This window comes from Ylistrum balloti, unplaced genomic scaffold (genome assembly GCF_031769215.1).
Source record: "Ylistrum balloti isolate Yb309-2 unplaced genomic scaffold, AGI_CSIRO_Ybal_v1 Utg369928, whole genome shotgun sequence".
NCBI classification, from domain to species: domain Eukaryota; kingdom Metazoa; phylum Mollusca; class Bivalvia; order Pectinida; family Pectinidae; genus Ylistrum; species Ylistrum balloti.
The window spans coordinates 1-11,992 of NW_026782042.1; the positions used below are offsets into that span (position 1 = coordinate 1).

The window sequence follows — 11,992 nt, forward strand, 5'->3', positions numbered from 1 at the left end:
ATATGCAACATAATACTTACCAAATGTTTGTTTTGTTTTGACTTTTCTGACAGTGTATCCACCTTTCTTCTGTTTAGGGTAGATTATCTTGAACATTTTCTCCCCATCAGATGTCATGGCTTGTTCTCTTCTCACATTTTCATTGTGGTGAAGTGCAGCTAGAATCACCCTATTCAAAGAGATGCAACAATATTTAAACTTTCCTGATTAAGTATCATCAATATCTTAAGAATTAAGACTGGCTGCCTAAATCTTTTACATACTCATTTTAACATATCTTACATCTAGCTACAACACTAAATCTCTTTTAACATTGCAATATTCACCACAGGAGTTTTGAGACAGGTAGACTACTAGTGAATAATGATATTTCCAAAACCTGTTGATGATGTTAGATCTTGAGACAGATATACATATACGATCAACTTGTCTGTACAAATTGATGTCTAAAGAAATAATAGTCTTATGAGAATCATGTGATCATATACCTGCACAACATTCCATTGAATGAAAAGCCATGCATTTTAGGGGCAAACTGGTTAACTGTTGAGTGGTACCCTTCTAGTTCTGAAGTTTGGTGATGTGTTGATAGCATGGGAATGTCCTTTTTCATTTGTGGTGATGTCAACATCAGTTCTAGCTTCTCCATTACTTTACTCTCTGAAAAGTGAAAGTGAGGATTTCAAATGATGAAGTAAAAATATAATATGGGATCATAAGGAATTTAGAACACGAATATTAATTCCATGCTAAGAACAAGAAACTAAAGATACCATTTTCCTGGATGTGCTTTTCATTCAGGTGAAAAATGTCATTGCTAAAGAAATTAGGCACTTAAAATGTTTTTAAGCAAGTGATAAATGTCATTCGTAATTTAGTTATGATTTGAATTATTGATACGTCACCAATTTCGAACCAAATGAATAAGTAAGCAAGTTAAAGGTAGGATACACAATAATTGAGTCAATGCCATAACAGGAAAAATACCTGGTTTTATCCATTTCTTCTTCCTTTCCTGTGTTCTCAAGTCATCATGCAGACAGCAAGGAAACAGATCACCATGACCATCATGGATATTTTGGACATGGTTTACTACAGAAACCCACTTCTGGTACATCAAAGCGCCATCTGCTGAGGGCGTTGATGCAGGAACCCAGTATAAGTGATTGGTTAAACTTCTTATCCAGCTTTCAAGTTCACCACAATCTCTTTCTTTTGACAGTGCCAACAACTTCTTCTTCAAACCTAAAGAATATTTCATATGCATTTTAATACAAAACCTATTATATTTTAACATCAAAAATTATTCTATACTTTAAATTGAGTTGTGTGTTCATACATTTAATTCCATTTGATATTTATTTAGTCCTTAGGACATGGTCTACAAAGTATCTGAAGTAAAGCCCTTAGCAAAACAAAACAAACTGAAATCAAACTATTTACTACGGTGACTGTTAATACTGATTGGGCTTCTTGTTTTGTTTATGCTAAACACAAACACTTAAAGAAAATGCAATACCTTTTGCAACATGCCATACATCAACGCAGTGATTGGTCTCTGTCATGTTCTCCCTCACCCACTTTCTGATCTGGACATGTCGGTCGGTGACTAGGGTATCTATGTTGATCCCATGGCGTTTTAGATTGTCCACGCTCCGTATTAACCCTTCCTTTTCCATGTTGACACTATGTTTGACTTCATTGCTCTGAAATTGATCAAAATCTTAACATTACACAATGTACCAAAATTAACATAACTCATGTTCTGGAAAGTACATGTAGATTGTAGATATATATATATATATATATATATATATATTGAAATTGTTTCTGTATGTATTCATGACCACATTTTCTATCAGCAGTTTCTACATATAAATTTACATAAAATTAACGGGGGCCACAGTCGTCCATTGGTTAAGCCTGGTCTCAGAAATTGTGGAATATATAATGAGTGGTTTTTTTTTTTTTTTTTTTTTAAATTTTTACGATTAGAAATACCAACCTGAACTAACTGTATATCTACGACTGTCCCTCTGTCCAAATCCATCAGTGAATAACTGCAAAACTTAGCACAGTGTCCGGGGGTATCGCATCGACCATCTCCTCCTATACAAATGTCATTGTCACTTTCGCACATTTCTGCAAAATATTGCACTTGTTTTTCTGTCCACATCCTTAGAATTGTAGGCTGTAAATAATGTCGCTGATGCTTGAAAAACGTGTCATGGCATATTACCGGGATGTCCATAAAGTTAAAAATTCTTAGAGTCTTTGAGGGCAACGATCCAGAAAATAAAATGCTGGCAGACAGCTGGACATTTCCTCTTGGAAGGGATCCCACCATTGACTGGCTTCTCCATTTAAAGGTCCTACCACACATGTCACATTCTTGATGCACACAACACATGGTACCGATCATTCGTGTCACTTCTCCTTGGCATGGTGATAAACAGTGTCTACATTTATCAAAAAGTTCAAGCAGTTTGCTTTCTTCAATTATGAGGAGTCTGTCTCTGCTCTGTCCACTGTGTAGCACATCTCTGCAATACATAAATGTTCATGACATTCTACATACATAATTGCCATAATATGAATGAGGGCACTATGACATGATATTATTATAGAGAAATGATATAAGCAAGACTGAGGTTAGGGTTCTATTCCATCTTGGGACAACACCGTTAGATCAAAGTGCCATCCAAAAAGGCAATGCAATGATGTTTTAGCACACAATGGATTGATATGACTGAGAAAGCATGCCATATCAAAGTCCCGAAACACAAGCCAGAAAGTATCAAAATAAATTATTTTTCTCTGCAAAATGTCAGACATGTTACAACACATACTCATTTTCTTCCATATCTAACTCTGTGTCCGAGTCGTCTGGACCAGAATCCGGATGATAGGAGTCGTCTAGATCTTTACTGTTGGTCTTGAAAAGGTCTAGATGATCTTCGTACTCACTATCACTTTCCAAGTTGGTTTCTTCATCTTTCTCCACCACTGGCTTTAGAAGATTACATTGAACTTCTGCATGTCTCACCTTTGGTCTTGGAGCATGAGTTTGACATCCTATAAGATAAAACAAAATCACAATGCATTAATGCAAGTAAAAATGTCTTGTGATTTATTCAAATATTGAATGAATGGAATAGTAATTTTAAAATGTTGTAATTAGGACAAGTACTTAAAACAGTTTACAGCTGTATTGTACCAACTGGTAATACTCTATTTTTTCATACAGTTATGACTTTTCAAAATGTCACAATCTTGCAGGTCACATGACGAGACTTACAGACCCTATTGACATGCATAAGCAGGTTACAATTTACCTTTCTCCACTGCATTGGGGGCCACTTGTATCCTGACCGTTTTCCTCTTGGGTGGTTTCAGGGAGAGCTGCGTGCCACAGGTTTTTGTCTTTGATGGTGTTTCCTGTAATAGAAACTTTTCTTGTACACGGTAGTTATGATGTACATTAACAGTTGAACCTCCATAACCTATGTATATGTAAGGTGGGAAAAAAAGTATGTTCCTTGACCAACCTTACAAGAGCCCAACAGATGCCCATGGCGATGTTTGACACACAAGATCAGAGACCATTTCACTATTTATGTTGTTTGAAACATGTAGTTTGCTGTGACATATGGAACATTCTGTACATAAAGTTTGGAGTTCCTACATATATGTAAAACAGTGTTGTAAATATGGTGCGGACAAAGAAAAACTATAAAGGGCAATAACTGTAAATCTGGTTTTATACATAACTTTTATAAGAGCAACAACCTTGACTTTTACAGTGCATGTGTGAAAACCTGAATTAAAAGTTTAGGGTCCGTATGGTGACAGTAAACTCGCATATAATTTTTTTGGCCTTATGAGTATCATTTTTAGTACCTTGAAATTGCAGGAGAAATAATCATGGTCATTTCTTGTCTGTACATGTTCCTCTGGCAATTCCATAACCTCATCACTGGCTGAAACATCAGGATCTTCCTCCACCTGAGTGTCTGTGGATACCGTGGAACTCTCTTTCAAACATTGCTCGACTATCTATAAAAAAAAATCAAATTTATCATACAAATAATGTACATGTAGTCACAGTGTAGCTGTTTAATACGTACATTTAAGTTAAAACTGAAGATACCTCGCATACACTGAAACATTTACTGGGAAAAGGTTTATTAAATGCTAAATAGGAGTATTGTCCACTAAGGAAGGCTGCATTACTCATTACCTTTTCTACTCAGATACTACTATAACTTATATGATATACATAGGCCCTAGATCTTCATGTATTATGTAATAATTACCCTTCTGTTCTCTCTTTTTGCGAAAGCAGTCCGTGGTCTTTTGACAGGCGTTTCCTCTACGTTGGTGCAGCCTTTGTTGATCGTTGGCACAGCATCTTTTATTAGCGTTTTCTTTTTCGGTGGTGTACGTCCCATTGATTGAAGAAATCTGTACTGCATCGGGTAGCAGTCCTCACCGAAATGTTCCGAACACAAAACTGAATGTTTTGTTGGCCCGTCCCACAAATCCCTTTCCCTCCGCACAAATGCAGTCCAAACTTTGCATATTTCCGGTCTGTCTAATGGGAAAAAATGAAGTGAAACACCGTCTAAAGTGGTGTTTCCACATCCATACGCTACACATCTCTTCCCACGTGAACGTTTGTTGGTCGGAGTCGCTTCCATAGTTAAGCTAATACTTCGAATTTCGCACGTTTTGAATGAAAATAAATATCACTTGATACGCACAAATATGGTAGGATATAAATACAGGACGAGAAGTATGAAGATTAAACAACCAAACGTCTGTTTCACATATTTTCGACAGTCTACACGCGAAAGTTACCTGGCATGGCGGGTCGTCCCAAATGCTACCCTTGTGACGTCACGAGCAAATAGAGCCTCGATTTGATGTGAGAGCGGTTTATTCAAAGGTATGTTTTTCGGTTTTTGCCGTAAAGCATAAAAACTATAAAACTGAAATGATTTTTTTATATATATTTATGAACGTCTATATACATACCAATTAACAACTATAAATAAACATGTAATCTAGGTACACTTTAACCTTTCTTTTTTTGTTGAGTGTATGTAATATATGACATCAGCTGCCAACGTATTAATGATTATTATTTATGTTTATGTCATAACTTGATTTTTTAAAATTTTATTTATTCATTTATGTTTTTTTTACTTGGCTGTTTTTATTTCTATGTTAATTATTCCCTGTAACAATGAAAAGTTTTGCTTTCTTATTACTCTCCAAGGAGAAGTAACTTAATGGCAGACATATGTTCGTTTCCTTCATTTCTGTTATTATTTTGTACATTGTATATAAATCCGGATAAGTTGACCCAAACTTGTGATTGGACAACAGATTATATGTTGAAGCAATAAATGGCGACAATAGAAATCTTACCCTTCTCTTTTATGCCACCAGAAATAGCGACATATATGTTAATAACAAATTACAAGTCTATGTCCACTAAAAGATTACAGGTTAACCTTGAGCAACCAATACAGTTTGTTATATCAGTTGCCAACACGACCAAATATTGATCTCTTATCTAGATACCCCGCCACGTACTTGTGCTAGTGTATGTAAGGCGGTGACAAAGTATTTTTGCCTACGTACACAAAATTTACCAACCCTGAATTTTCTAGATAACGATATCAAAACAAATATAGGGATTGTATTATATGTGTCATGTATCTGGGGTATTCGTCAAAACAAACTTGTATAAAGTAATAATCAAAATCATATTGAAAATGAAACAAGATTGTACAAAAGACACACACGTGAATAGCACCTTTTAATAATTTAGTAGAGACAAACAATGAATTATAATGCATCATATAGCTATTTCGTCCGTCTAGGACTCGTCGGTGATGCTAAAGGCCTAAATGATGAAACCTAGGATGCCACTGAAGAATATCATAAAATCTACTATAACGTCGCTTTAGTATGAAATGTTTCCTTTCAAGAATAGTGGCATGGGAAGCGTGACAGAAGAAACTCCATATAACAGTTTGATAGAAAATCTGAGATTTATTCTTCGGATTAGATCATCACTTCTCTGGGATTTGTATAAAAACATAATTGTTTTTATTTTTTCTCATATTCCATTTACATAGAACGGGAGCTACGCTACAGTTTGGGTTTGTACAAAAGACACACGAGTGAAGAGTACAATTTAACTCGTCAGTGATGTTACATCATACAGCTGTTTTTCATCCTCCTAGAACTCGTCAGTGATGTTACATCATACAGCTGTTTTTCATCCTCCTAGAACTCGTCAGTGATGTTACATCATACAGCTGTTTCATCTTCCTAAAACTCGTCAGTGATGTTACATCTTACAGCTGTTTCATCCTCCTAAAGCTCCTCAGCAATGTTACATCTTACAGCTGTTTCATCCTCCTAGAACTCCCCAATGATGTTACATCATACAGCTGTTTTTCATCCTCCTAGAACTCGCCAATGATGTTACATCATACAGCAGTTTCATCTTCCTAAAACTCGTCAGTGATGTTACATCTTACAGCTGTTTCATCCTCCTAGAACTCGCCAATGATGTTACATCATACAGCTGATTTTCATCCTTCTAGAACTCGCCAATGATGTTACGTCATACAGCTGTTTCATCTTCCTAAAACTCGTCAGTGATGTTTCATGATACAGCTGTTTTTCATCCTCCCAGAACTCGTCAGTGATCCTAAGGGCATAAAAGTAAACCAAAGTGATCGAAAATAGTCCTAAATCTAGAGTAGGTTTGGCTTCTTGTCATCCCTCAATTGAGCTTTAATGATATTTTTCTTTCACTATAAAACTTCAACATTTTCCTAATTATATTTCTCCATATACTTATACAACCACTTATAAACAGTTATTATGATGAGTCTGATATATTTATCTTGTAAAAAGGCATGTAAGCAGGTAAACTAGTTCACCATATGTTTCTATCTAGAAATTTTCAGCAATATAATATTTATGGCTTCACACATGTGAATTTTGATTCCCTAGGTTGGTAAATCAGCTCGTGTCATGGCTTTTAACCAAAATTGTAGTTACGTTCTTTACGTGTCCTGTTTTATACATAATAAGTGACACTAAACTGATACTGTGTTATATTAGAACTATACTAGGATGTCTCAGCTATAAAGATAAGAATACTTGGACTTGTTATCAATTATACTACACTACAATCGTCACTTTCCAGTGCGCTTTTCGAAGGAAGATAATTCCTGTCGTCATCTGCCAACGTTTCCCCGGGATCTGATTTGGCTCCAAATCAAAATTTTAAACAACAACAACAAATATGCATTCCTTTAATTGAGTTGTTTTTGTATAACCAGAAACATTAACTTTATGATTGTATTCTTGTTCAATTAATCAAAAGCAAGTGCTATTTAATAACGAGTTATAGAAGACAGTTGTATGATAGTGTTTTACTTCCTTATTAGGTTACACTGTATGCTATTCACTTGAGTCACTTTGTAGTATACTTTGATGCCCTAAAAAATCCTGCTAATAAAATTGGCTTCATTATCAACCCAGCAACAAAACTATATCGCAAAATCTAAAAACCTGAAAATAAAGAGATCATATTATAATCTGAAACGAAAGATCAAACAACAATTAATTTTACTTCAGCATCCATTACTCGTTTTTTTTAAATTTCAATGTGACTAGTGGAGGACTATGAAAAAATGAAAGTGAAACTAAAAATCAATTCCTCGAAATGGCTAGATGTAGCTGTTTGTCTCTTTAGATAAAATGCTACGCTTAGATAATCGATTTATGCAAGTGTAGCAAACATCTACGCGTATATCTCCACTTAAAATGTAAATGTTATGTGACCGGTTAAAGTGAAACATTTAATTTAGCATTACTCACAGCTGTGTTAGATAAAGCTGAATACGTTTCGTCTCATAGGTTTCAAAATTTAGAACCGTATCTAAAACTATGGGCTTTAAAACGATATACTTGATATCTGTATTTAGTTGGAAAGCTTAAAAACCACATAACAGTTTTTCATAATTGTGGCGTTGATCTACCGAAACCCAACCTTTAAATTAAGCGTGAAAATTATATAAATGCTATAATTTTTATACTACTTGTATGTATTTTGATAACATGTTTTCTATAATTTTAATAAACTTGTCACCTTGTGATGGCCACTGTCAATTCATACTAATCTTTTTTTTTTCTGTATCTAAATCTGAATACGTTTCGTCTCATAGGTCTTTTTTTAATTTAGGATCTTAGTCAATACTGTCGAAACTTAGAAGGACGAAACAGCTTTAGGATGCAGTTTAATTTAACATTTCACACTTCTGTTTCTAATTATAAATTACTGTTGTGTAAAAGATTTTGTTTTCTTGTATGCCTTATGAATCCTTATATTTTAACTATCTCGTTATTTCATAAACATTTATATTTTGTCATATTGCATCAATTATATTTAAACTTATAATTAACGTACAAGATATTTTTGTTTTTTTCATACTCATTTTTCATGTCTATGGTTTTAGATCAACTATGTTTGGGTTATTCAGTACCTATATTGATATACTCGCGGTTGCCTGGGGTAATTGCCTATCGTTTATAGTTGATATTTTTCCAAGTCCAACTTTGATATACATGTTATATTGATTGCAAGATAACTCGATATTGATTAAGTATGCTATCAGTCTTCTGAAATTAACCGATATATATACATATGTATAAGTTACGATTTTTTTCTGAATTGATAGGCTATTGTGTATTTCCGTAAAACTTATGATTTTTTTAAAATTTCTTTGATCACATTGGATATTCCCATTTGCCTCAAAAGATCTCAACTTTTGGCCCGTAGCATCACTGACGAATAGTAGAAACACGAGACAGCTGTATGATGCAGTTTAATTCATTGTTTTGCTCTTCTGTTTTTAACCCTAATGTCTGTATCAAGTTCTTCTATCCATTTGTGTGTTATTGTGGCCCATTGAACGCACACACACACACATATATATATAAGACTTGGTATATATATATATATATTTGTGTCTCCGGAAGCTTTAAAAAGTCCTTTTGATAAAAATTAATGGGATATAAAACAATGTATCTTTATCTTTCCAAGCTGATGGAAATAATACGATTTAAATGGAAGAAATTTATAAATAAACGTATAATTATGATATTAATCAGAAGATATGATATTATCTCAAAATTTCCTATTCATTATTCTTATTATTCATATATTGTAGCTGCTATCGTATATTTATATTTTTTAAACAGAATATTACTTTTTGAGCAAAAATAGTATTGTATACGCGAGAAACGGGATTTCTGTTTTCGATTTCATCTTTGTAAGCTAAGGTGTTGTCCATGTTCCTTCCACGGCTAAATACTGATACATTGTTTCCTAAAAACTAGTGTATTTTGATATAAAATTCTACATAAATGTGTAAACATAGCTGAAGATGTTCTTGAACCTGAAAAGTAGCCTATATTCCGACAATTGCTTTCGTTGTTTCTTTGTCATTTCTAAAATTGTCTTTGTTATCGCATATATGACCATGTACAAATCAAACATCCCTAGGCTATGTGATGAGACATGATATCTTTGATTATGTGGTTGATAAACATTATGATAAGTAGAAGAACGACCACTGGCTGTGAGATATTACGCCAATCACAGACCTGATTTATGAAGGTGCGCCTTCGAGCCTAAGATACTTGCGTCCATCTTCTTATTAGGGGAGCATCAGAAATAGAATACACTTCATCATGGGTTTCTCTGAATCTTCAGTTCTCTTAAAAATCGCTCTTGTTGTATTACCTTTAGCGTTAATACTTCACATTGTTGGTTTAGCGACTCCGCATTGGAGTTCACATAGTGTTACAGAACAGGGCATAACCATTGGTGCGGTAGTAGGACTTTGGAAAGGATGTTTATCTGAAAACGGAGCAAGTCAGTGTACAAGCTACGATGATGGTATGTAATCTACTGGTCTCCAATTTTACGAATTATTGATGAATAGTCTTAACTTCATTTTAAACAAATTCGAAATAGCATGAGACCGTTTCATCTTGAATCAAATTCATATTGGTGCCATGCTGGTATTTTATGTACAGAAAATAAATCTCTCAAAACTAATATTTTTCATGAAAACATGCTCATTTTGTGTCCGCTTTACTTTTGAAGTGAAATACCTGCATATAACTATATTTGGAAACTTTAAAAAGTGAATAGTATCACTTCAAACATAGAACAATCTTTGAGATTTCTGTTTCGGAGACGTTGCAAAAGTATCTATCCCTACAATACAACAAAACAAATGCTACAGAAGGTCAGTTTCTTAGAAGCTTAAAAGTTGTGTCTTCTTTTTCGCAAGTTCCTGGTTGGTTGAATGGGTGCCGAGCGTTTGGTATAATCGGTGTGTTAGCTGTAGCTGCTGCGGCCATCTTGGAAGCGTTGTGTACAATAGCACTGTCTAAGGATACACACAAGATCGCCTTTATTTTATCAACAATCACAGCCTTTGTTGGAGGTCTGTATTAAGGTTGATCTATCACTGAAGAAAAACCTTTCAGATAAATTGTTGAAACTAAATTTCAAATAACGGTAAATAATTTATATTGTAACATAATATATTGTATCCACTGTCAGAATAGTCATTTTAATTTTCCAACAGGTAGATATCTTGGAGTATGACAATACTCTTGCATTTTTTTCGCAAATAATAGATAGGTGCTTTTTCCATGCTATTTCCAAGTGCATTTTTATTTTCTATAATGGCAGAAAGGTTTCGATCATTTTATTCAATTCGCAGGTTTAGTTTGGTGATGATATTTTAGTAATAACTTTTATTGATTTTATTTTCAATTTCCAGCTGGCAGTATTATCCTATGTGCCATCATCTGGGCTGCAAAAGCATCCGATCTATCTTCAACAGGAGACCTTGCGTGGTCGTTCGGACTCTCTATTGCTGGAGGTGTTCTCGCCGGATTAGGTGGATTGCTAGTATCTATCAATCTGTGCCAGTAATTTCGATGCCGGTTTCAACATCTTGTTAATCTAATAAAAGCATTTCCTTATGAAAGTTTGTGAACACCAGAAAAAGTGACAGCATGCAATCAGACAGTATTTGCTACGTGGGCAATTAAAGAAACATATAGCTGATTGGTGTACTCCTTTATTGTGCTAGTTTTATTGCGAATTTTACATTAGGTATATGTGTATTTTGGTATTGGATAGATTTTATAGTTATAGACAAAATATACCTTTAATTAGCTACTCAATGTGACATATCATTTTATTGTTTAATTTGAATAACAGGTTTTTTCCGTTCTTTTGGTTACTTGCACAAAGCTACATTGAAAATTACCTTAACACTATACGGGTCAATAATATCGTTCCTATTAAAGACTTCTAAATGAATAGAAATTGTTATCAGATCGTTTTGTCTTCTTTTCTATGCGCATGGCAAATCGAGAGAATAACGGCTCTCCTTACCAGGAGGAAACTGTGAAGTAAGACACGAAAGACAAGAAGAACAGAGTATGTCATTATGTCATTGTTCGTAAAATTTTAAATCAACACCACTTTTCTTAAAAGGCTTGTTTTCCCTTTTATTTCACAGCAGACTTCACCTAATTCAGTTTTTAGTTACCATATGCATTGATATATTTGGCTAAATGTCAAAGAACGACTTGTACAGCTTTTTAAAAAAATGATGATAATAAAACGGTAATAGTATTATAAAAATAAAATGTAACGCAATTGATCCGTCATACTTGCTTCATAAATATGTTTTAATAAAAACATAACAAAACTTACACTTTTTTAATGCCGACAGTAATCGGTAGCATTATCACAGAGATGATACATGCCTTTTTGAAATTATCAGGAGTTTTTTTTTTTCGAAAAAATAAACACACAGCAAAAGACAGAAGGAAAATCTGAACTGATAAATATGCACATAAATTCATT

General features: G+C 34.1%; 2 protein-coding genes across 2 annotated transcripts; one reads left to right on the forward strand and one right to left on the reverse strand.

Annotated features, from left to right (window-relative positions):
- Positions 1 to 20: 20 nt before the first annotated feature.
- LOC132547024 (uncharacterized) lies at positions 21 to 4,537 on the reverse strand (the record flags this gene model as incomplete). Its single annotated transcript, XM_060210759.1, has 9 exons — positions 4,317 to 4,537; positions 3,901 to 4,056; positions 3,336 to 3,438; positions 2,850 to 3,075; positions 2,006 to 2,543; positions 1,520 to 1,706; positions 988 to 1,245; positions 489 to 660; positions 21 to 169 (listed from the first exon to the last, which is right to left on the reverse strand). Coding segments are annotated over exons 1-9 (1,948 nt in total), but the record flags the coding sequence as incomplete, so codon positions are not given.
- A 5,249-nt stretch (positions 4,538 to 9,786) lies between these two features.
- LOC132547015 (uncharacterized) lies at positions 9,787 to 11,047 on the forward strand. Its single transcript, XM_060210748.1, has 3 exons — positions 9,787 to 9,994; positions 10,395 to 10,550; positions 10,893 to 11,047. Exons 1-3 carry the CDS (start codon positions 9,787 to 9,789, stop codon positions 11,045 to 11,047), a joined length of 519 nt encoding a protein of 172 aa, XP_060066731.1.
- Positions 11,048 to 11,992: the final 945 nt, after the last annotated feature.

Coding starts and splice junctions, on each gene's coding strand:
- LOC132547015 (XM_060210748.1), top strand. CDS start 9,787: ATGGGTTTCTCTGAATCTTCAGTTCTCTTAAAAATCGCTCTTGTTGTA. Junction 9,995..10,394: donor GTGTACAAGCTACGATGATG/GTATGTAATCTA, acceptor CTTTTTCGCAAG/TTCCTGGTTGGTTGAATGGG. Junction 10,551..10,892: donor AATCACAGCCTTTGTTGGAG/GTCTGTATTAAG, acceptor TTCAATTTCCAG/CTGGCAGTATTATCCTATGT.